Source organism: Leopardus geoffroyi, chromosome C1 (assembly GCF_018350155.1).
Source record: "Leopardus geoffroyi isolate Oge1 chromosome C1, O.geoffroyi_Oge1_pat1.0, whole genome shotgun sequence".
NCBI classification, from domain to species: Eukaryota; Metazoa; Chordata; class Mammalia; order Carnivora; family Felidae; genus Leopardus; species Leopardus geoffroyi.
The window spans coordinates 71,175,435-71,200,266 of record NC_059328.1 but is presented as its reverse complement, the minus strand read 5'-3'; the positions used below and the strand labels follow the sequence as shown (position 1 = coordinate 71,200,266).

Sequence of the window (24,832 nt, the reverse complement as noted above, 5' to 3'; positions counted from 1 at the left end):
AAAGGTAGGCTGGGTGGAGATTCACAGAATTCAGATGAAAGGGCTGGTGGCCTCACAATGACATAGTCTAACTAAAGTGGGCTGGAGAGGAGAGGGTAATCCCTCAGAAGCTTTAGAAGATGTCTCATGGGCTTGTGTCAAACCCAGAAAAACCGACCCCAGAATGGGGAGACCAGGGAGGCTGTCTTGCACAAAGTTTCACAATTCTCCCACATTGGGAGGTACGGAAAGTCTAGAGGGCATGAAGTTTCATCACTCATTTTGGCAGAAAAACTTAGTCTAGTGTTGGGAAGTCACAAAGCCACGGGCAGAGAGAGGCTACATACAAGGGGATGAACAGTTTCACAAAGCACTGTGGTCAGACCAGACCAGAGCAGTGGGGATCATGCTACTGATGCAGAAACTACAAAATCCAAAAGCAGGGAGAGTGGCCTTTCAGGGAGTAACTGCACCAGTCATCCATACCTGACCCCAGGTCAACCTGGCGAGTTTCACAGAGCAACTGGCAACTTTGGGGGTAAGGGTTGTCACATAAAAAGGACTCAAGCAGCTGGAAGGGAATGGTATGAAACTGCTCCAGGGCTCTCAAGAATCGAGGGCAGTACCGGGGGCTGGGTGGACAGATGCACAAGAAACTGCACCAAAGAGGTTTCCTGTTCAGCAGTGAGTTAGTGAGGGGGAAGAGGATCTAGGAGGCAGTTGAAGTGAGCAAAGATGGGGTCCTGAAGACAAGTCTCTAGAGGCTGAATCAGACAAAAGACCACACACTGGGCACCAGTGATGAAACACAACTCTGGACCCCAAATGGGAAGGTCACAGATGGGGGTGGGTGTCACTGTCTGAGGGCAGTGGGTGGAACAGCCTCACAGTAGCCATCACAGGGCCACAAGGAAATATATGGCTGTTAGGTTACAGAGGGCTCCCTTCAGCCTCGATGGGAAGGCACAGTCTCACAGAGGAGGTCCATTGACACCTGGATGGCAGAAGGCACAGAGGTCCTCATATCGACAGTGGCCCTTTTTGGCAAAATGTCAGCAGACAGGGTGGTAGGATTTGTCTTCCATAACTTGGGGGCCATACTTGGGTGGGTAGGTATTTTTGATAAGAGACCAACTTCTGAGCCTTCGAGGATTTCTCTGCTCTTTGTGAAAGCCTCCCCTGAAAGGACCTCCATGGCTTGGTCCAGGAAAAAGGTTCAGTATTGGCCCTCCACCAACCACAACCACATGGGCAACACCTGGGGCCTAGGCCTCCCCAGACTGGGCCTCTGCCCCAGGAAGGAGGTGGGAGACTCAGCAGTGGTTGAATCATTCATCCCCTTGACCCTGGAAGACCTCTGTGAAGAGCTGACTTAGAGTCACCAGGCTTTCCAGTGGCCATGGGAGTAAGGCCCAGAAGGCTGGGTGGTCTGATGGGACTTCCATGCTCCTCGTCTCCAGTCTCTTTCCGCTTTGGCAGCAGAGGCTGCTGCAGTGGTGGCTGCTGCTGCTAATTCTGCTTCTTTTGTTTCAACATCATGGTTGTGGCAATGGCTGCCTAAATCATTTGTTTCTGCTCTAATCTTTATTATTTCCTTGCTTTTGCGGAGTTTGGGTTTTGTTCTTTTTCTAGCTTGTTTAGGTGTAAGGTTGAGATTTTTCTTGCTTCTTGAGGTAGACCCGTATTCCTATAAACTTCCCTCTTAGGACCACACTTGAGGAAAAGATTTTGGACTATTGTCTTTTCAATTTTCATTTGTTTCCATGTAATTTTTGCTTTCTTTAATTTCTTGGTTGATCCATTCGTTGTTTAGCAGCACACTATTTTAACCTCAATGTATTTGTGCTCTTTACAGATTTTTTTCCTGTGGTTTTCTAGTTTTAGAGCATTGCAGTCAAAAAAGATGCACAGTAGGACTTTGATTTTTTAAAATTTGTTGAGACTTCTTTTGTGACCTAATCTATCTGGGGAGTGTTCTGTGTGCACTTGAAAAGAATGTGTACTCTGCTGTTTTAGGATAGAATGTTCTGAATATATGTTAAATCCATCTGGTCCAGTATGTTATTCAAAGCCACTATACCTTTGTTGATTTTCTATTTGGATGATTTGTCTGTTGATTTAAGTGGGGTGTTAAGGTGCCCCATTATTGTATTATTATCAATTATTTCCTTTATGCTTGTTATTAACTGTTTTACGTATTTCTGTGCTAAGTTGGGTACATAAATATTATTATATAGTGTCCTTTCTTGTCTTGTTACAGTTGTTTTAAAGTCTTATTTTGTCCAATGTAAGTATTGTTATCCCAAGTTACTTTTGACATCCATTTTCATGATAAATATTTCTCCAGCTCCTCACTTTCAACCTGCAGGTGTCTTTTGGTCTGAAATGGGTCTCTTGTAGGCAGCATATTGATGTGTCTTGTTAATTCATCCACTCTGTCACTGTATGTCTTTGATAAGAGCATTTAGTCCATTTTCATTCAAAGTAATTATTTATAGGTATGTATTTATTTCCATTGTTGTTTTATGGTTATTTCTACAGATTTTCTTTGATCCTTCTCTTGTTCTCTTTTACAGTGTGTTGGCATTCTCTAGTGATAGACTGGATTCCTTTCTCTTTATTCTTTGCATATGTATTACTGGTTTTTGATTTGTGGTTATTATTAGTTTTGTATATAACATCTTCTGCATATAGCAGTGTATATCAAGTTGATGGTCAGTTTAAGTCTAAACCCATTGTTTATCCCCTCACCCCATTTTAGGTATATGGTATCATACTTTACATCTTTTTATTTTATGAGTCCTTTGATATTTATGATATCAATATTATAAAACAGAAATATTTATTTTTACTGCTTTCCTGCTTTCTACTTTCCATACTCTCACTTATGGTCTTCCCTTTCCACTCAAAGAGTCCCCTTTAATATTTCTTGTAGGGCTGGTTTAGTATTCATGAACTCCTTTAGTTTTTGTCTGAGAAACTCTTTCTCTCTCCTTTTATTCTGAATTATAGCCTTGCTGGATAGAATATTCTTGGTTGTAGATTTTTCCTTTCACCACTTTGAATATATCATGCCACTCCCTTCTGGCCTGCAAAGTTTCTGCTGAAAAATTCACTGGTGGCCTTATGGGGTTTCCTTTGTATTTAACAGTCTTTTTTTTTCCTCTTGTTGCTTAAAAACTTTTTTCCTTATCACTACTTTTTGCCATTTTAATTACTATGTGTCTTCACGTGGAACTCCTTGGGTTGAATATTTGGAGAGCTCTCTGTGCCTCCTGGATCTGGACATCTATTATCCTCTTCAGAATAGGGAAGTTTTCAGTTATTATTTCTTCAAGTAAATTTTCTGCCCCCTAACCTCTTCTTCTTCTTCTGAGATCCCTTATGACTATTATGCTTGATGGAGTCACTGAGTTCCCTTGCACTATTCTCAATTTGCATAATTTTCTTTCCTCTCCTTTGCTCAGCTTGGTTACTTTTCATTACTTGTCTTCCAGGTCACTAATTTGTTCCTCTGCTTCATCTAGCCTGGTATTTATTCCATCAAATATATTTTCAATTTCATTTACTGTGTTCTTTGTCTCTCTCTCTCTTTTTTTAATCTCTTTGTTAAGGGTCTCACTGATGTCTTCAATCTTTTCTCAAGTTTGGTAAGTATCTTTATGATCATTACTTTACATTCTCTATCAGGCATATTATTTTTAACTGTTTTGCTTTGGTCTCTTTTGGTGGCTTGGTCCTGTTCTTTCATTTGGGAGATATCTCTGCCTCCCTATTTGTCCGACTTTCTGTGTCCATTTCTCTGTATTAGGAAAGTCAGCTTTCCTAATATTGCTCTTAACAATAACAGTCTTATGAAGAAGAGGTCCTATAGTACCTTGCAGTACAGTGTCCCCTGTTCCTCAGGGCCTAGTGTTTCAGGGAATATTTCCTATGTGCATTGCATGTGCTCTGCTGTTGAGTCCTAGCATCTTACTTCCTTCAGTCCAGTTGTCTGCAGAGGCTCTCTTTGCCTATTGTGGTCCTCAGCAGGAGTGGCATACATTTTAACATGGTGTGTAGTAGTCAGCTTGTGAAATGGGATCTGCCCCTCCTGCTCCCAGAAATGAGGCCCTGCCAAATGTATGTGTCAGGAGATTTGGTGTTGGCAGGGTTTGCACCAGTCTTCTGGGGGAGGAATGTGCAATGTGGGGACTGAGGTAGGTGTGACTGGGAAGGGCTGATCTGCCAAAGCATGAGGGGGCAGGACTCAGTGCAAGCAAGTTAGGTAACGAGTGTAGGCACCACCCTGGTTCCCACAGGTGGCCAGTATTTATTCCAGAGGAGGGGGAACAGGGAAGGGAAATGGGGCCTGTCTGCTCCTTTTCCTGGAGGCGTCTCTCAGCAATCCCTGTGTCTCTGGGTCACATTCTGTGATGACAAATCACTCACCCTCCCACTTCCCCTGACATGTCTCAAACAGCTGGTTCTACCCTGTGTCTTCATGGACTGTTTGTTGTGCTCTTTATGGGTGGGGCTTTCTACAGCCCTCTATACTCTTCCAGAGTAGAGTATGCTGATTTTTTAAAATTCCAGGCTTTAAGTCCCTTTGGTTGTAAGAACTCAAGAAATTTGGCCCCTCTCATTTTCAAAGGCAAATATTATGGGGATTCATCCTCCCTGTTTGTAGGTGCCCCAGTGTGAAAGTCTGTTTCTGCCTTTCTCTACACCTCTCCTTCTCCACCAAAGATGGCCATAGTCCCTTTTGCTCCTAGACCCTGTCTTTGCCCTTCCTACCTCCTTTGATGTGGCCTCTTCCCTACCTTAGTTGTAGAGTTTGTTCTTCCAGTCTTTCTTAGGTAGTTTTCTTGGTTATTTACAACGATGTGTTATCTAGTTGTATCCTTGGATGAAGCAGGCTTAGGGTCCTCCTACTCTACCATCTTCCCAGCCAACCTTGTTCAACAAGCGTTTTTGAAACAAAGACTTCCCTCTTGTAAACAGTTAACTGTGTATAGTCTTCAACTGACACAAATTAGTCAGCTGGGGGCAAGAATAGTTTATAAATGGTGCCCTGTATTTCATTTTGCCTTTCAATAGGACACATACAATGTTCTACTTCCAAAGTTTACTATATCCAATAACTATTAAAGGGTTAATACAACAGGCTGTAAGGGACAAGAAAATGGAACCTGTTATGATGCTATCTGAATACAGTGTGAGATGATGGTGGCTCATTCCAATGTACTAGCAGAAGTAATGGGAAATGGTCAGATTTTTATATAATTTGAAGCTATAGTTAGTCCATTGGAAGTGAAGTTTGAGAAACAAACAAACAAAAATGACTCTAAGGCATGTGGCCACAGATACTCAAAGGATGGATTTGCTATCACCTGAGATGGAGAATGTCATGGGGAGAACATGTTTAGGGGAGGGAGAAAAGATCCATAGTTCAGTTTGAGATATGCTAATTTTAAGATGTGTATTGGCCATTCATGTGGATGGAAGCTGAAAATATGAATCTGCAGTTTGGGAAAGAAGACTAGACTGAGGATATAAATTTGGGAATCCTTAGCCTAAATTTGGTATTTAAAGCTATTATACAGAATGAGACCACCAAGGAATGAGTGCAGATGGAGAAGAAACAAAGAGCTGGCCCCTGAAATTCTCCACTATTAAGTGATAAGGAAGAAGAAGAAAACCCAGCAAAGAAGACTGAAAATGAACAACAAGGAAAGCAGGAGGAAAACCAAGATGTGTATGCTAGAAGCCAAGTGAATTAATTACGTTAAATATGAGTGATCAACAGTGTCAACTGCTGCACACAGATAGACCAAAAATATGCAGGATAAGAATTAAACAACAGATTTAGTAATGTAGAGGTGAATTTAACAAGAGCAATTTTGGTGCAGTAGTGGAGTGAAAACTTGATTGGAGCTGGTTTAAAGAGAAAATGGAGAGAAGGTACTGGGGGTTTGAGAAGGTATGAAATAGTTGTCTAGAACAGTGGAAAAGTAAATGAGTGAGTGGAAGACAGTCTGCCTACCAGCAAAAGGTTCCAGTTGAGATTCATGGTCCTGAATTTAAAGTGAGAACAATGTTCATGTTGGTATATTTTTCTCCAGCCACATTCCACTGTAGGCATAGGTATAGTATAGGTGAAGAATTAGATTAACCAGGGTTTTTGTTTTGCCAAGCAGTATAATGAAATGAGAGAGGGCCAAAGAGTCAAAAGTATCAGAAAGAGAGTAATCCAGATCGTTCTATGGTATTTAAAGTGTGGAGGGCATCAAAAGGTGATGAATAAGACAAACAGACAAACAAAAACAAAAAACAGGTGATAGGATCAATGCACTGGGAACCCAATAAAATCAGAGCACTTAGAGGAAATGAACTATAGATAAAAGAACTGGGATAAAATAATTGTAATCAGACAATGGGATACACAGTGGAGTTAATATCTAATACTTTATATAATCCATATTTTGCTTTCTCAACTTTTCAAAAACAGTATTAAGCAAGCTTTTCTTATATTTTCTAATATTTTAGTTTACAAGATTTTCTTACCTCTGATGAAGAAGGTCGGCTTGGACTGAGGGACATATTCACCAGTGTCTGAATAGGGTGATTATCAGTTGGAATTTTGTGGGGTGTTTTACCTTTCTTCATTTAAGTAGTATATGTAAAGGTTATAACAGATTTTTGACTTGTTTAAGATAGCATTCCACTCAATTCTGGTCTCTGATTCATTCAAAAAGTGAAAAGAAAAACAAAAGGCTTTAAAATACATGAAAATGAAAACTTAGGAATGTACACAATCTCATAATTTAAAAAGACCTATTACTAGTAAGTCTGTGTGTGTGTATAGATAGATAAATAGATAGACAGATAGATAGATAGATGTCTATACACACATCCATCTATCTATACACACATCCATCTATCTATCTATCTATATATATATGTACGTATCTTCAATACAACTAAATAAATTGTTAAATTACATTATAAAAGACTTGTGACCAGGGCATATTTTACTATTCTAAACAATTAATTTTCTCAAGGTTGAAAATTAAAGTTAAATATATATGGTATTTTATATAAAGTAGAAATATGTTTCTGGAAGTATAAAGACTAAATTTGTACAAATGGCTATAGAATGATGAAAACTGTTTTACCATAAACATTTCTTCCTGGGCTTGGATATCTCAAATATAACATGAATAATTATTCCAGATGAAAATGCCAGTTTTTAAGTACTTTAAGCTATGTTTGTGTTGTTTCCTGTATTGTTCTCAGAGGATTTAAAACAGTTTACAAGAATCCACGATAACATTTAAATTATATAATAAAAATTGAAAAGTAAGGTAGCTGAATTACTCTAAACAGGAATTATCAAAGTAGGACAATCCTTAAGTAAACGATGTGATACCAATACCAGAACAGAAGCCTTTTCAAGATTTCAAAGCATTGTACAATCTTGATTTATATTAAAACAGTAAGTGCAACAAAATTTAAAATTTCTGTTATTTGGTATTGATTACAGCTCTATGAAATCATATCAGAGACCACTAATTATTCTAATGGTATCAAAATTAAAAAATTATATCCTGGGACATAACATCTTTTAAATCAAGTTAGTTTCACATATTACTTCCTATGCAAATTTCTTACAATAATTAAAACTTAAAATGTTTTGTTATTTTAACCATCTCAAACATTATTTTAATTACATTAGTATTTTTTTTAACTATTTAGATATTTCCATTTCTATACCTACCCAAAGGCTCTTTCTGCCATTGTACTAATATCAGCCTATATTATGAACCTAAACCCAACTCAGATACATATATGGTAATGTCTTTATTATATAAAAATTATTTGTAATAACCTATAAGAATTACAGTCCATGGGCATGCAAATTGCTACTGATGTGAAAACTGGGAGGCTGGGATTGTTAATTTCTGTGCATGCATTAAAAGCTTGTCATTTTTGGGGGCACCTGGGTGGCTCAGTCAGTTAAGCGTCTGACTTCAGCTCAGGTCACAATCTCGCAGTCCGCGGGTTCGAGCCCTGCGTCGGGCTCTGTGCTGACCGCTCAGAGCCTGGAGCCTGTTTCAGATTCTGTGTCTCCCTCTCTCTCTGCCCCTCCCCCATTCATGCTGTGTCTCTCTCTGTCTCAAAAATAAATAAACGTTAAAAAAAAATTAAAAAAAAATGCTTGTCATTTTTGGGGTGCCTGGGTGGCTCAGTTGGTTAAGCTTCTGACTCTTGATTTTGGCTCAGGTCATGATCTCACGGTTCATGAGATGGAACCCAAGATGGGCTCTGCACTGACAGCACGGGCCGGTACACATGTGCACATTCTCTCTCCAAATAAATTAACATTAAAAAAAAACTTGACATTTTCATTCAGAACAAATTTTTAATTAAGCAAACTCAAGTCATTAACCAAGACCTGCTTTAATATTGTCCTCAGGTAAACTGCCCCATTACATTATCCCTTCTAAAGATATAGCAAAGAAGCCATATTTTGAATGATACCTCCATTTTGTCGTTTCTGACTGGATCAATGCTGAAGACTAAATCCTGGACAATAAAATGGCATTGCATATAAAGATGAGACCTTGGAAATTAGAACTGGGAGAACTCAAGATTCAGAATTCTCAAAAATAGATTGTCATTAGTCAATTATGGGTTTGAGAGGGAGTAAGTGCTCGTAGATATGTCACCTGTCATCTTTGATCTGGTCTGTACTTTAAAGAGAATGACCTATCGTACTTTCTCTGCATTTTTCCAAAATGATTTTTGGAGTAAGCAGCAGAACTAAAAATCAAGCTTAAAAATTTCTGACACTTGATGACCTGGTGTTGAGAATCCAGGGTACTGCCAGCCCAGGCCTACTTCAGCTCTAGGCATCCCACTGGGGTGGCCCCGATGCAGCATGCTACAAAACTCCCAGTCTGTGCCCACTCCAGCTCCAGCCAGCCAGCCAAAGTCACCAGGCACATGCAGTCTACACATGGATGGTTCCTATACAACACCATTCCTTCAAGACTGGGATAGATTGCTGTTTCACCTAATTCATAGAAACATACACAGAAAATGAAACAACAATGAGAAGACAGAGAGGAATATGGTTTCAATGCGAGGAATACTTGTTTAAATGAAAACAAAACCACAGAAAGAACTAAATGAAATGAAGATAAGAAACCTATTTCATAAAGAGTTCAAAGAATGGTCAAAAAGATGCTCACCAGGATGCAGAAAAGAGTGAATAAATCAAGTCAGTTTCAAGAAAGGGATAAAAACATTCAAAAGAACCAACCAGAGTTGAAGAATATAATAACTGAAATGAAAAATACACTAGAGGAAAACAATAACAGATATAGGGAAACAATAAGAGATTCAGTGATCTGGAAGACAGGGTAATGAAAAGTACCCAAGCTGAACAGCAAAAAGAGAAAAGAATTAAAAAAAAATTTTTTTTAATGTTTATTTATTTTTAAGAGACAGAGCACAAGTGGGGGAGGGGCAGAGAGAGAGAGAGAGAGAGAGAGAGAGAGCAAGCAAGCGAGCAGGCAGGAGAGGGGCAGAGAGAGATACAGACTCTGAAGCAAGTTCCAGGCTCAGAGAAGTCAGCGCAGAGCCCAAACAGGGCTTGAACTCACAAACCGCAAGATAGTGACCTGAGCCGAATTTGGCGCTTAACTGACTGAGCCACCCAGGCGCCACGAGAGAATAGAATTCTTAAAAATGAGGAAATCTTAAGAAAATTCTGGGACAATATCAAACATACGAACATTTGCAGTGTAGTAATCCCAGAAAGAGAAGAGAAAGGGGCAGAAAATTTATTTGAATAAATAATAGCTGAAAACTTCCTCGACCTGGGTAAGAAAACAGAGAAGTAGGCCCAGGAAGCAGAGAGAGAATCCCAAATAAGATAAACTCAAAAAGGTCCACATCAAACCCCTAATAATTAAAACATCAAAAACTAAAGATTGAGACTTTCAAATGTAACAAGAGAAAAACAACTAGTTACATACAAGGAAAACCCCATAAGGCTATCTATCACCTGATTTTTCAGCAGAAACTTTGCAGGCCAGAGGGAGTGGCATGATATATTCAAAGCACTAAAAGGAAGGGGCGCCTGGGTGGCGCAGTCGGTCCGACTTCAGCCAGGTCACGATCTCGCGGTCCGTGAGTTCGAGCCCCGCGTCAGGCTCTGGGCTGATGGCTCAGAGCCTGGAGCCTGCTTCCGATTCTGTGTCTCCTTCTCTCTCTGCCCCTCCCCCCTTCATGCTCTGTCTCTCTCTGTCTCAAAAATAAATAAAAACGTTAAAAAAAAAAAAATTTAAAAAAAAAAAAAAAAAAAAGCACTAAAAGGAAAAAAAAAATACAACCAAAAATACTATATCTGGCAAGGTTATCATTCACAATTGAAGGAAAGATAGAGTCTCCCAAACAAAAATTAAAGGAGTTCATCACCACTAACCTTACAAGAAAAGTTAAAGGGACTTCTTTAAGTGGAAAAGGCCATAACTAGAAGAAAATTATAAAAGGATATAATTTCACTAATAAAAGCAAACATATAGTAAAGGTAGTCAATCATTCACTTATAAAGCTAGTATGAAGGTTAAACATCAAAAGTGGTAAAATCAATTATATCTAAAAAAAAAAGTAGTTAAGGAAGTCACAAAATAAAAAGGTGAAAAATGTGATATCATATACATAAAATGTGAAGGGGAAAGAGTAAAAATGTCATGCTTCTAAAATGTGTTCAAGCTTAAGCAGCCATCAACTTATCATAGACTGCTATATACTTAGGATGTTGTATATGAATTTCATAACCACAAACCAAAAGCCTGTAACAGATACACAAATATAAAGACAAAGGAGAACATTAAAGAAAGTCATCACAAGGGAAGAGATCAAGAGAAGAAGAAAGGAATAGAGAACAATAAAAACAACCAGAAAACAATGAAGAAAATTATAGTAAGTACATACCTATCAATAATTACTTCAAATGTAAATGGACTAAATGCTCCAGGTAAGACACAGGGTGACAAAACGCATATAAAAAAAAAAAAAAAAGAAAAAGAAAAAAAAAAACCCTCCAAATGCTGCCTACAAGAAACTCACTTCATACCTAAAGACACAAACTGAAAGTAAAGGGTTAGAAAAAGATATTCACACAAATGAAGTAGGAAAAAAAAAGCTAGGGTAGAAATACTTATATCAGACAAAATAGACTTTAAACAAGGACTGTAACAAGAGACAAAGAAGGGCATTATGTAATGATAAAGTGATTAATACAACAAAAGTATATAACAATTGTATATATCTGTGCACCTAATATAAACAAATATGAACAGACATAAAGGCAGAAATTGACAGTTATATGATCATAGTAGGGAACTTTAACAACACCGCACTTACATCAATGGATAGATCATCCAGACAGAAAATCAACACAGAGACTGGCTTTGAATTATGCATTAGACCATATGAACTTAACAGATATATACAGAACACTCCATCCCCAAACAGCAGAATATACATTCTTTTCAAGTGCATATGGAACATTCTCTAGGATTGATCATGTTAGGCCACTAAACAAGTCTCAATAAATTTAAGAAGACTGAAATAAATTCAAGCATCTTTTCTGAACACAAGAATATGAAACTAGAAATCATTACCAAAAAAAAAGGAAAAAATACAAATGTGGAGATTTGAAAACATGTTACTAAACAACCAATAAGTCATAAAGAAATCAAATAGGAAATCAAAACCAAGAGATAAATAAAAATGGAAACACCATGGTTCAAAATTTTAGGGATGTATCAAAAGTAGTTCTAAGAGGGAAGTTTATAATGATATAGGTGTGCCTTGAGAAACAAGAAAAATCTCAAACAATCTAACCTTACACCTAAAGGAACCAGAGAAGAAAGGAAATCCTATCAGAACAGAAATAAATGAAACAGAGGAAAAAAAAAAAAAATCAGTGAAACTAACAGTGAGTCCTCCGAAAAGATACACAAAATTAATACACCTGTAGCCAGATTCATCAAGAAAAAAAGGGAGAGGCCTCAATAAAATCAGAAATGAAAGAGAAATAACAAGCTTCATTACAAAAATACAACGAATTATAAGAGGCTGCTATGAGAAATTATATGCCAACAAATTGGACACCCTAGAATAAATTCATAGAAAAACATACAATCTTCCAAGATTGAATCAGAAAGAAATAAAAAATCTGAACAGGCTGATTACTAGTAACAAAATTCAGTTGGTAATCAAAAAGCTCTGGGGCACCTGGGTGGCTCAGTTGCTTAAGCATCTGACTCTTGATTTTGGCTCAGGTCATAATCTTGAGGTTTTGAGAGTTCGAACCCCACATCAGGGCTCTGTGCTGACAGTGCAAAGCCTGCCTGGGATTCTCTCTCTCCCTCTCTCTCTGCCCTTCCGCTGCTCATGCTTTCTCTCTCAAATAAATAAACTTTTTTTAAAAATTATTAAAAAAACCACAACTATTAAGACTACACCAAAATAAAAAACTTTTGCACAGCATAAGAACCATCAACAAAATGAAAAGACAACCTACTGTATGGGAGAAGATTTCTTTTTTTTTTTGTAATTGACATATCTGACAAGGAGTTAATATGCAAAATATATAAAGAACTCCTACAACTCTACACCAAACCCACAAATAATCAAATTAAAAAACAGGTAGATGATCTGAATAGACATTTTTCCAAAAAAGACATATAGATGTCCAACAGACACATGAAAAGATGCTCAACATCACTAATCATCAGGGAAATGCAAATCAAAACCACAATGAGATATTTATTACCTTACACATATATAAATGGCTAGAATCAAAAAGACACGAACAAGTATTGGCAAGGATGTGGAGAAAAAGCATCCCTCATTCACTGTTGGTAGGAATGTAAGTTGGTGCAACCACTGTGGAAAGCACTATGCAGGTTCCTCAAAAATTAAAAACAGAAATACCATATGATTCCACTACTGGGTATTTGTTCAGTAGTAATTCCACTACTGGGTATTTGCTCAAAGAAAACAAAAACATGAATTCAAAAAATATATGCACCCCTATGTTTATTGCAGTATTATTTTATAATAGCCAAGATATGGAAGCAACCCAACTGTTCATTGACAGATGAATGGATAAAGAAGAGGTGGTTTATATAAACAATTGAATACTACTCAGCCATAAAGAAGAATGTAGTCTTGCCCTTTGCAACAACATGAATGGAACTAGAAGGTATTAGGCTAAGTGAAATAAGTCAGAGAGAGACAATCACCATATGATTTCACTTACATGTGGAACCTAAAAAACAAATGAATGAGCAAAACACCAGACCCTTAAATACAAACAAACTGATGGGTGCCAGAGGACAGTAGGGAGATGAGTGAAATAAAGGGAATTAAGAGGTACAAACTTCCAGTGATAAAATAAGTCATGGAAACAAAAAGTACAGCATAAGAATATAGCTAATAATATTGTGATAATATTGTTTGGTGAGAGATGGTGAGTATGCTGATTGTGATGAGCGCTGAGTAATGTATAAAGCTGTTGAATCATTATGTTATACACCTGAAACTAATATAACATTGTATGTTAATCATACTTCAATAACCAAAGAACAATCTGATTAAAAAATGGGCAGAGGACCTGAACTCGCATTTTTTTTAAACACAACACACAGATGGCCAACAGACATATAAAAAGATCCTCAAAATCAATAATCACCAAGGAAATGCAAATCAAAACCACAAGATCACTTCACACCCCTCAGAATGGCTAGTTTCAAAAACACAAGAAATAAAAGTGTTGGCAAGGAAGTGAAGAAAAAGGAACTCTCCTGCACTGTTGGTGGGAATGTAAATTGGTGCAGGCATTGTGGAAAACAGTATGCAGGTTCTTCAAAAATTAAAAATAGAAACACTATACCATCTAGTAATTCTGCTACCTGATATTTAGCTGCAGAAAATGAAAACACTAATTTGAAAAGATATATGCACCTCTATGTTTACTGCAGCAATATTTACAACAGCCAAGGTATGGAAGCAACCCAAGTATTCATCAATGGATGAATGTATAAAGAATATGTAGGGGCACCTGAGTGGCTCAGTCAGTTAAGCATCCAACTTCGGCTCAGGTCATGATCTCACAGTTTGTGAGTTCGAGCCCCGCTCCAGGCTCTGTGCTAACCGCTCAGAGCCTGGAGCCTGCTTCGGATTCTGTGTCTCCCCCTCTCTGTCTCTGTCCCTCCTCTGCTCACACTCCATCTCTCTCTCTCTCTCTCAAAAATAAATAACACTAAAAAGTTACAAAAAAAAAAGAACGTGCAGAATATCACTCAGTAATGTAATATTACTCCTCTCTAAAAAAGAATGAGACCTTGCCCTTTGCAACACGGATGGGCCTAAAGAATATTATGCTATGTGAAATAAATCAAAGAGTGACAAATACAATATGATTTCACTTATACGTGAAATCGAAAAAATAAATGAAGGAACAAACAAAACCGGAAAGAGACCCATATACAGAGAACTTACCGTTGCCAGAAGGAAGGAGGGTGGGGGGATGGGCACAATGGATGAAGGGTAATAGTAGGTACAAGATTCCACCTATGGAATGAATAAGTCTCTGGGATAAAAAGTACAGCGAGGAATAGAGTCAACGGTACTGTGATAGCATTGTATGGTGACAGATAGCAGCCACACTTGTGGTGAGCATAGCATAATGAATAGAGTTGTCAAATCACTGTTCTACACCTGAAACTAATGTAACATTGTGTGTCAATTATACTTCAATTAAATTTAAAAAATTCTGGATAGATTTATTACTTCATTATGAAATGGGCAAACAGTGGCTCAGCAAAGTTTAAATGGCTTTGGCTTGCAGGAGGGGGTGGGGAGGGGTGGTGGTGGAGAATACCAAGGTAAGTGGTAGAGCCAGAATTTAAACCTTGGTTTTTAACCCTAGTTATTACATCTATTGTATGAATTAAACAAACTACTAAAGCACCCTGTACATTTTTGTAAAGTGATTTAAACTGTTTAGTAAATAATGTTTCATTTGTCAATTAGAGCAAATTATATGTGGATTTTCTCACTACACAAAAAATCTGAAATGTCTCAGTGATTAAATTATTCACGTTTATAGAAAGAAAACAGTAGTGTATTCCTTGATGTACTTTATTGGTTGAATAGGAAACACTTATCCTAAGCGCTGTGACATAACAAATAAGTTTCCATGGATGAGACATTCATTGGCTGAGCCTATTTTGCTTGATTAGACACTACTGTTTCTCTCTCCAGCAACTCCTCTGAAGGTCAATTTCAAGCAGCAGGTAATAAGTTACCACTGAAATACAAAACAAAACTTTCCGGAAGCACCAAAAGTTGTTTTATTTTTTAAGGTATAATAAGCGTTAATTCCCCCAAGGGAAGTGGATAACAAGATGAGACGGGTGTAATCTTCTGCAAGTACTTTGGCTTCTTCACCACCTCTTCGAGAAAACCAAGAGATAAGCGAGAGAAGGCAAATCCTGAGAAGACGCGCTCTCCCCTAGCGAACCAGCACCCCTGCTCCCCGCCGCCCCGCTTCCCTCGGTCAGTTACGGCGACCTCCGAGCTCTAAAGAGAGCTTTGGCCCTCAGGGGGGTCTGAGGGCCGGAAACTGGCTGAAGACCGGCCGCCCCACAAACTCGGGTAGCGTTTTAGAGACGCGTCTCTAAGGAGACCGGGTGTCCGTAACTCGCGCCGGCTACTTCAGGCTCTTACTCCTCGGCTGGGCCCTTCTCTTCCCACAACCTCTGCCGCCAAGGCCGTCAGGAGAACTGGAACCTCTTTGTCACCTGTCCAGCAGGCCTTTTATAAACTCTTTCAAGCACCCGCCTTTCCTAACCAGTCCTTTTCAGGTTCCCCTCGAGTGTTGGCGGCTAATGAGGAGCTTTTTCTTTACCTCTCCTAAGTCGGCCTCTCGGGAGAGGAAGATGGGCGACGAGTCTCGTTGGCGTCCCGCTGCTCCTCTGCCCAAAGCGCGCTCCTCCCCTTCTCACTCCCTTCTTCCCCTCCCTCCGGCTCCGCTCCTGCGTGGGGAGAGGAGCTGGAACTGAGAGCCGTGGAGGACACGCATGCGCGCCGCGGGTGGAGCCGCTGGGCAAAGAACCGGAAACTTAAGAGACAAAGTTCGGAGCCCCGCCCCCCGCCGCGCTGCCCCGCCGTCAGACCCCGCGGACCCTCTACCGGACCGATTCCCGCAACGACGAATCTGCCCGGCTCTCGCGAGCGCCATGTCGGGTTCCTCCAGCGTCGCCGCTATGAAGAAAGTGGTTCAACAGCTCCGGCTGGAAGCCGGGCTCAACCGCGTGAAGGTGTGCGGGGGCGGGCGGGCGGACGAGGGGGAGGGGAGGGCGGCGGCGGCGGCGGCGGATGGGATCGGGCGGCCGAGGTGGCTGGGGCGAGCGGCACTTTTGTCCCGCTCCTGTTTCCTCTGGGGAGGACGCGCGCTCGGCGGCGACGACCCGATCCGGGAGGGCCAGCTTTAGAGAAGTAGCGGCGCGGATCGGCGCTGTTGTTCGGGGGTCGGTTAGTGCGCCTTTCCGCGCCAGGACTTTCCAAGGCAGGCTGGCCCCGGGGCTGAACCACGGCTTTCCGCATTCCGGTGGCCCTTCTCTCTCCCTCCCTCCGCCGTGACTCCGCGGCTGGCTTGGGCAACAGCTGCTCCCCCGAGCGCCGTCCGCACCCTTCTAGTCCTTAGCTTACCAGACTCCACCCTTTATTTTCACTGGACAGAGTTTGACCTGGCTTTTAATTCAGAACAGAACCTATTTGCATGTCGGAACGTTCCCAAACCCACTCCTTGCCAGCTCCTCTTATCCACCGAACACATACTTGAAAACGAATTTTTGCAAACGCAAACTGTAAGTTAAAGAAGCATGTTTGTTTTCCAAACGTCCCCGGTGCCTAAGGTTACCACTGGTGTGTTCTGTACAACCTCATACAAAGCGTGCATTTCATACTTAGTTGGCAGTTTACTGTGTCTGACCTTGGAAATATCTATTGGTTTGCATACCTTAGTGATCAGAGTGGACCATTCTTATTTGTTTTGCCGTCTAGTTAATACTGACCTTGTCTTGGGGCATTTACCTTGCGGGGAGAAACCTTTGTGTGTGTTGGCAGGACAACCTGATATTCAAGTGCTGTTCCAAGTTTCTCCAGATTTTTAAAATCCTAAGTGGATTGGCTTCTTTCTGATGCAGGTCATCTTACAAGTGAAACACTTCTTGTAATTAAAAAAAGAAACAAGAATATAAATCATGCCCTCTGTTGAAAGAAGCAGCCAGTTTTCAAGATGACTTGATTGTGTACTCATCTGGCTAAGTGTTTACTTCTCCCTGAAATGTTTTATGGAGTAAGATAGCCTCCCATTTACCTACTTCCTTAAATAGAAATGTCAGGGACCTAGCTTACTCAGTTGTGGTCACCTCAGGAGGGAAGGGAAATTCCCATCAGTTTGGTGTGGGATTCCCCTCCCTGTCCTTTAAGTGCTGTAGACTACATTGCTGTTTGGAATCCATTTCTCTCATCTCCAGCTTCTTAACTCATCTCAGTGATTTATGGTCAGTCTCGGTTGGATTTAACTCTGAAACTTGAAATCCTATGTTTCTTAACCAACCATTACATTATCACACATGTGCGCCTTTATCACAGGTTAGAGTGGCCCAGGAAAGAAAAAAAATGGGAGTGGGATGCAAAAAAAAAAAGCTGGCTGAAAGTAGTAAGTGTTCATTGGGTGTACTTAGTTCCTTGTCTCGAAAGAAAATGAGATGAAGGCCTCAGATTAAAGTACTCTGAGGGTTTTACTATGAAAACCCCAGCTACTCCAGTGACTCTTCCAGGTGATGCCTGCCTCTTGGACATAATTCTTCAGGAGGCTTCTCTTCTGGAGCATTAAAGTCACCACAGGTGGCTTTGGTTTTAGAGTTATTTCATCTCCTACTAGGGATGTAGCAAGGAGGGGAGGGCGTTCCACCTTGGGACTTTAAATGAACTTTTCTTTAACTCTGTTGTAAAGTGTGGTTGGTTTGATTTTATTTTGTGCATCTATTTTATCCATGACTCTGTGCTAGATGCTTTTTTTGGTGATATTTTAAACTAGCACGAGTTTACTGTTAAACCTTTATGTTTAACCACAGTTGATAGAAATTTTCACAAATGCTTGACAAACTATACCATATGTAGGGTGACCATGCATTGTATTGCCAACCAGGGCACTTTGGAGAGTGAAAGAGGGCACTAATAATTATGCCAGGATTATAAGGTTTCAATCTCCTGGATGGTGACTGTTACTGTGCTTTAGGGGCTAGCAGCTTGTTTGAGTTTAGAGCGTTTGTCTCAGTTCACCCACTGCTTGGAATTCTCGCTGATGGTTGTTTCTCACTGATAGTTACTTGGCTGGATCTCGTCATTGAGATGTCAGTTTAAATGTCACCTCCTCAGAGACACTTTTCCTTAGGTCAAGATCTAACCACTCTATTTCTGAATAGCTCCTTGTCTGTATTTTCTCCTGAACTGTCACCTCCATAACAGGAACCTGGCTATTCTTATGTATTCTCAGTGCCTAGAAGTATATTTGGCACATAGTGGTGCTTGAGAAGTTTGTGAAAGGGAATTAATTAAGTTGGAAGCCTGCCTACACTTTAGGCAGAAAGTTGTCAGATACTTTATCCTTACTGCTAGTTAATGTGAATGAAACCAAGTTTTAAGATTGTGTAAAATGATACCTTGCATTCCCCACTTTAGCTATACCTTCTCTTGGTGGGTAAGCAGGGTGGCCACTTGTAGCACTTGCTAACAGGTATTTACATATTACTTTACACAGTTGCTAACCTGTGGATAAACTGTTGTATAAGTGGATAAAATGCTGTATAATGTACAAACATTTCAAGGCTTGAGATTCATTTTGGGATGATGTATCCTTTTACCAGGTAAATGTCTGGGTTACAGCAGTAATCTTAGAGTATTTGTGATGCTTTCACCTCCTTTTCAAATGTCCAACTGAACTGGACACCTGCTCTCACCCTTCTTGGGGATAGTTAAAACTGAAAATAAAATGGTTGTTTTTCCCATCTTCCTAAACCTCAAGACTTAGGATCTTGTATTCATTTGGAGCATCTTTTATTCATGTTCTACATCTGAACCGTTCAGTTCACTGTTCTGGTATTCTACATCACCTAATCAGAATATATACAAATCATAGGTGTTTAAGTGATACCTAATTCCTTAAGTGCTGTTTGAGTGGCATTGCATACATACATGAAAATTAAATCACATTTAAGCAAATACACTGCTGCTTAAAGGCAGGCTGCTTGGTGAAGTGGCTAAAATAATTCAGTGTTTGCTATCGGCTTTTCAGTTACATGACACTGAACTGTCCAGTTTTGTAACATGAAACAGCAGATGGTACATAATGCCAAAACAATGAACTGAGTGGTTCAGATTTAGAACATGATGTTCATTTTCTCAGTAATATATATGCTTTCAAGACAGTTAACACCTTTTGTTTGCATCTTGTGTACTGCTTTTAGTAAAAAACAAGATGTTGAGTAACCTGAAGGTTGAGTACCTCTGAAGTTTATTAATAAACTACCCAGATGGGTTTTTCTTTGCAGATGTACTAAATCATTTGATGCTTTTAATAAGCAAAAGAAAGCGTACTATAAACTAGTCCACTGTATGTGCAGTGTTTTGAGTATGATGAGCTCAGTATGACTCTTTATATGTCTTCTTTTGAGTTAAGAGAAGTGTTTATTGCGGGTATTTCAAAGATTTGAGAAAACCTTCCTGAAAACATTCTCACCTCCTCCCACTACCCCCTCCTTTTGTCTTGTACAGGTTTCCCAGGCAGCTGCAGATTTGAAACAATTCTGTCTGCAGAATGCTCAACACGATCCCCTGCTGACTGGAGTATCTTCAAGTACAAATCCCTTCAGACCCCAGAAAGTCTGTTCCTTTTTGTAGTAAAACGAATCTTTGGTAAGTTTCTTTAATATTTAGGGTTTTGTTTTTTTTTTTAAACTGCAGTGTTTATGGGCACAACTTTGAATACGTGTACTACCAATTGATTTGGATTCTGATGTCATTTCTCAAATAGAAACCAGCTGTAGCACAGCATAGCCGAGAATTAATTGGGAATTGGGAATGCAAGAGAAATTCAGGATATAGTTGAATAGACTGACATGGTGTGGACGTTTGTAGTGGGGGATAACAGGTTTTACTCTTTATTCTTAGGTAAAGGTACAACAAGAGAGAAATGAAGTGTATGAGAGTTCATGGTGGCAGGCAGTGGATTTGATTTCAGATTTCAGGATGGGCTGGTTTAAAGCATGTATCCATATGTTAATCTGTAGCTTCCATTTCAAGTGTCAGCGTGTGCAAAATTGTATAATGTTAATCCAAGAGAGATTTGACCAAAAAAACATGCTGTGGATAATTTAATATGTAATCCAAGGGTGCTGCTACCTTTTATAAATTCACAGTACTTAAATCAGAGGGTGTACTCATATTGACCTATGAGAAGCAACCAAACTAATAGTGTTTAAAAAAAAAAAAAAAAGACTATGGCACACACCCTTTACAAACATTCTAACACCTCAAAGTGCAGGAAGCCAGCTTCTTAAAATACCATGTTACATAGTTGGTGCCCTCCCTAATTAAGCTTTGTGGATTTGGGAGTATCCAGGAAGTCAGCATGTTTCCAGTAAATACAATGATTGGTAAAGATTTTGAAACACCAGAAACTACCTTTGAGTAACAGGTTTTCCATAAGGAAGTAGCTTTTTTTAACAGCCTAACATGTTCGTATTTAATAGTTAATAGTTCTTTGCTTCAGCAATATTAATTCTTCATGGCAGTTTTTGGGTATTTCATATTTTTATGGCTTATTAAAGATTCTTTTTAAACCTCTGTTCCCCATTGTATTCACTTTATAAAGTGGTTTATTTTCATTTGATATAAAATACTGTTAAGAAACGTGGCTTCTTACCTGGCTGTTAACAGTTTCATTTTGTAGGAGTCTGCAGATAAGTGTTTAAATGACTTGCTCAAAATTATAATATAGCTAGGATAAGAACCCAGATTTCAAAGTAAAATAACAGCTACTAATCCTGGCAGTTTAATAAAACAGGTTTATGGATATGATTTTAAACACCTTGGGCCAAGAAAAGGATGTTTGGATGTAAAAGTATTTCTTTTCAAACTTGAATGTATCTGCAAATTACCTTGTTAAAATGCAAATTCAAATTCAGTAGGTCTGAATTCTAAGGGCTGAAGGATTTTTTTTTTTTCTTTTTAATGTTTATTTTTGAGAGTAACTGCACACAAGTGAGGGAGGGCAGAGAGAGAGGGAGACAGAATCCAAAGTAGGCTCCAGGCTTTGAGCCGTCTGCATAGAGCCTGACACAGGGCTTGAATTCATGAACCATGACGTTGGATGCCCAACAAACTGAGCCACCCAGGCATAGGGCTGAAGCATTTCTTAAAGATGCCCAGGTTATACAGATGTTGGTCGTCCTGGGCCCACGCTGAATGGCCGGGATACATAGATTCTATATTTGAGTCTTTATATTTACATCTTTTAAAAATATATAGTTTAAAGAAAGACAACATAGATAACTTAGCAGTAGGTTAGAATACAAGGAAAATACAAAGACCATGATCAGCGGACCTAGAGACAATCATTATTAATCTAGATTTCCTTTTAAGAGGGAAAAAAATTTATATGCTGGTTTACAGACAGTGAGTATGTACAGTTTTTATTCTGCTTTTAAAAAACCTTTATGGATGCCTGGGTGGCTCGGTTGGTTAAGCATCTGACTTCGGCGGCTCAGGTCATGATCTCATGGCTTGTGAGTTTGAGCCCCACTCTGTGCTGACAGCTTAGAGCCTGGAACCTCTTTCGGATTCTATGTCTCTCTCTCTCTCTGCCCCTCCCCCTCTCATGCTCTCTCTCTCTCAAAAATAAAAATTAAAAAAAAAAACCTTGAACTTTATTTCATTAAAAATTCTTTGTAAATGAAATTTTTAGTGGCTGTAGTATACATCATTAATACAGCTTAAACATCATTAAATATTGCTACACCGAGGCAAATATCTTGGTACTCCTATGTATAGTTTACCTGTTTTCTTTAAGATAAATTTCTAGAAGTAAGATTATTCAGTAAGGAATGACATTTAAAATTTAATAACACTTGCTAACTGGGAACAAACTTTCCACATAGAGCTCAAGAGTGCTTTCTCTTGAGCCCTTGCCAAACAGACCTCAGCCTATTTGCTACTGTTTTCTACTGATCTAGTTTTTTCTAGTTTTTCTACTGATCTAGTAATTCAAATGTTAACTGACTGAGGTTAAACATTTTTTTTCACCATTCTGTTTAAACCTCTTGAACATTCTTTCTAAGACAATAGAAATTTCCAAATAAGTATAGAGAACCATGTATCTACCATCCTGAATTAGTTTACCTTACTAATTTTTTTTTTTTTAATTTTTTTTTTTAACGTTTATTTTTGAGACAGAGAGAGACAGAGCATGAACGGGGAAGGGGCAGAGAGAGAGGGAGACACAGAATCGGAAGCAGGCTCCAGGCTCTGGGCCATAAGCCCAGAGCCTGACGCGGGGCTCGAACTCATGGACCACGAGATCGTGACCTGAGCTGAAGTCGGACGCTTAACCGACTGAGCCACCCAGGCGCCCTGTTACTAATTTTCAAAAAGAAATAAAAGACACTTTTTCTACATTTCTGTGTAGGTAACTTACTCTGAAGTGGGTATACCTATGTTTTTACTTTTTACTGTTTCTTGTGTTTTGTAGTTTTAAAACATAGTTACTGTTTTTTAAGGACCAACTATTATGTTTGAGATTTGTGTTGATCCTTGTAGATTGTTTTACCTGCTCTCTATCTCTAGTATTCAACGTGTGTATAAACCTCGGTTTGTTTATCCATTCCCCAGCCGAGTTACATTTAGGCTATTCCTAGTTCTTCCCTCTTAAAACACCACGATAGTCAACATCCATGTATGTTTCACTTTATGTATAGGTTTATCTAGGTAAATGTTAAGTGGGGTGTCTGTCCAGTTGAATGGGGGCCCCCACATGTGAGGCAGTGATCGGGTGGAAGTTGATGGTGAGGGAGGTGAAAGAATTTACCCAAGACAGAACAAAGGAGATAGAAATTTATTGCATACACTGTAAGGGACCGGGAAGGCAGGACAGCAGAAAGGCTTGTGCCATGAGGCAGTGGGAATGGAATACACCTTAGGGGGAGCTTTGGGCAGGACAGCAAAGGAGAGGCTTTCTGCAGTGAGGAAGCAGGTAAAGGCTGTTTTTAAAGGGAGAACATGAGGCGGTATGGTGATGTATGGAATCTTCCTTTTGGTAACTGTGCCTAGTTGTAAGTAGCCCATTGGTTAACTAGGGCCTAAGGATATTTTAATGTGGATCGCCTGATGGGCCTGTGTGTATCCAGGCAGGGGATCCATGTGGGCACTTTTTACATTCCATGGCTCAAGCCTGTTTGCCTAAAAGTGGCCTCTACAGTAAATAGAAGTGGGATTGCATCTTCTACCTTAGTAGAATTTATCAAACTGCTCTCCTCAATGCTATTGCTTATTTTCTAGGGATATTCAGATTTTTCTGAATTTAAGAGATTTTTATGTTAACTTTTAAAAGTTAGGATATAGAGTATATTTGGCAGTGATCTTGGCAAGTTAATCTATAAGTCTGTTTTTTATAAACCATGGGTGATTTGTACTTCAGAGTGGTTGTGAAAATTAAGAGAAAATTCTATTTTATATACCACAGAGATCTATTTCTCATTTTTTCCCTTGAAACCCTGTGATATGTCTGCTTCCTAAAAGGCTTGGTTTAATTGAAAGCATTGTATAAGGTAACATGCAAATGAATGCCCTCAAAGTAATAGAAGATGTATTACTTTTCAGAAAAAACTATTGTGTTTTGGTCCTTTCCCCTAATCCACTCTTTTCTTTTCCATTTCAGGTTTTCTAAACCATTTTTCATGAACCAGTGCATATTCAAAGGAGAACTAAATTTGGAGCCTGTATGAAAGCTTATCCCTATAACACGTGCCATACTATATAAACTTCTACTTTTGTCAGTCCTTAACATCTACCTCTCTGAATTTTCATAAATTTCTATTTCACAAGGGTAATTATTTTATATACACTGGCAGCCACATACAATAAAATACTTAGTGTAAAAGTTTTTTGGTTAATTACTGGTATTGAATATACTATGTATTAATTTGTTTTGAACACATAAGATAATGGCAATTTCTCAATGTCATTAAGAGGTTTACGTTTTAGGGCTTGTTCTACAGCTCTTCTCACATAATTGTATACCATACATATGAAAGACTATTAGAGAATTAAAGATAAGTTGCAAACTTTTTTCTTTCAAGGTCAGGAGGAGGCTGCTAATACTAGTTTCTACACGTGAGTTATTTGCAGGATTAACTTTGTTTTAATAAAAGTTATTTAATAATGAGAAATACTAAAAAACTCCCTTGTGTAGGGTATTACCATTACACCTAAAAATTAATTACTTAATAGACTGCTCTCCTAATAAGGACAGTAGAGAAAAGACATGGGGAATATTAGAAGATGTTAAAAACTTCAGAGTTTTACACAATTCTTGAGTGGAATATTACAGTACAGTGTAATGAGGTACAAAGTACCAAGAAAAATGGAACTGAAGATTAGCTTCAGTAATCTGCAATTTTGCCTTAAGTCCTTGGTAAACCATTTTGCTTTAAAAATTTGC

At 39.1% G+C, this 24,832-nt stretch overlaps 2 protein-coding genes and 1 pseudogene across 5 annotated transcripts in view; 1 reads left to right on the top strand and 2 right to left on the bottom strand.

Annotated features, from left to right (window-relative positions):
* The window catches only part of SPATA1 (spermatogenesis associated 1), a 57,907-nt gene extending 41,838 nt beyond the window's left edge, over positions 1 to 16,069 (bottom strand). For 2 of the 4 annotated variants that reach the window (XM_045478058.1, XM_045478060.1), the window contains exons 1-2: positions 12,815 to 12,841; positions 6,526 to 6,699 (exon numbers count right to left, since the gene is read on the bottom strand). In XM_045478058.1, coding sequence (XP_045334014.1) covers positions 6,526 to 6,627 — 102 coding nt within the window. In that variant the 5' untranslated portion in view covers positions 6,628 to 6,699; positions 12,815 to 12,841. Of the gene's footprint in view, positions 1 to 6,525; positions 6,700 to 12,814; positions 12,842 to 15,955 lie in introns of those variants that run through there. The other 2 variants (XM_045478059.1, XM_045478062.1) reach the window with 2 other exon arrangements.
* On the bottom strand, positions 522 to 1,616 carry LOC123598140 (annotated as a pseudogene).
* Positions 16,070 to 16,137: 68 nt separating the features above from the next.
* GNG5 (G protein subunit gamma 5) lies at positions 16,138 to 24,274 on the top strand. The gene is made up of 3 exons (XM_045478073.1): positions 16,138 to 16,367; positions 19,891 to 20,031; positions 24,050 to 24,274. The coding sequence occupies exons 1-2, from the start codon at positions 16,287 to 16,289 to the stop codon at positions 20,014 to 20,016; spliced, it is 207 nt and encodes a 68-aa protein (XP_045334029.1). The 5' UTR covers positions 16,138 to 16,286; the 3' UTR covers positions 20,017 to 20,031; positions 24,050 to 24,274.
* Positions 24,275 to 24,832: the final 558 nt, after the last annotated feature.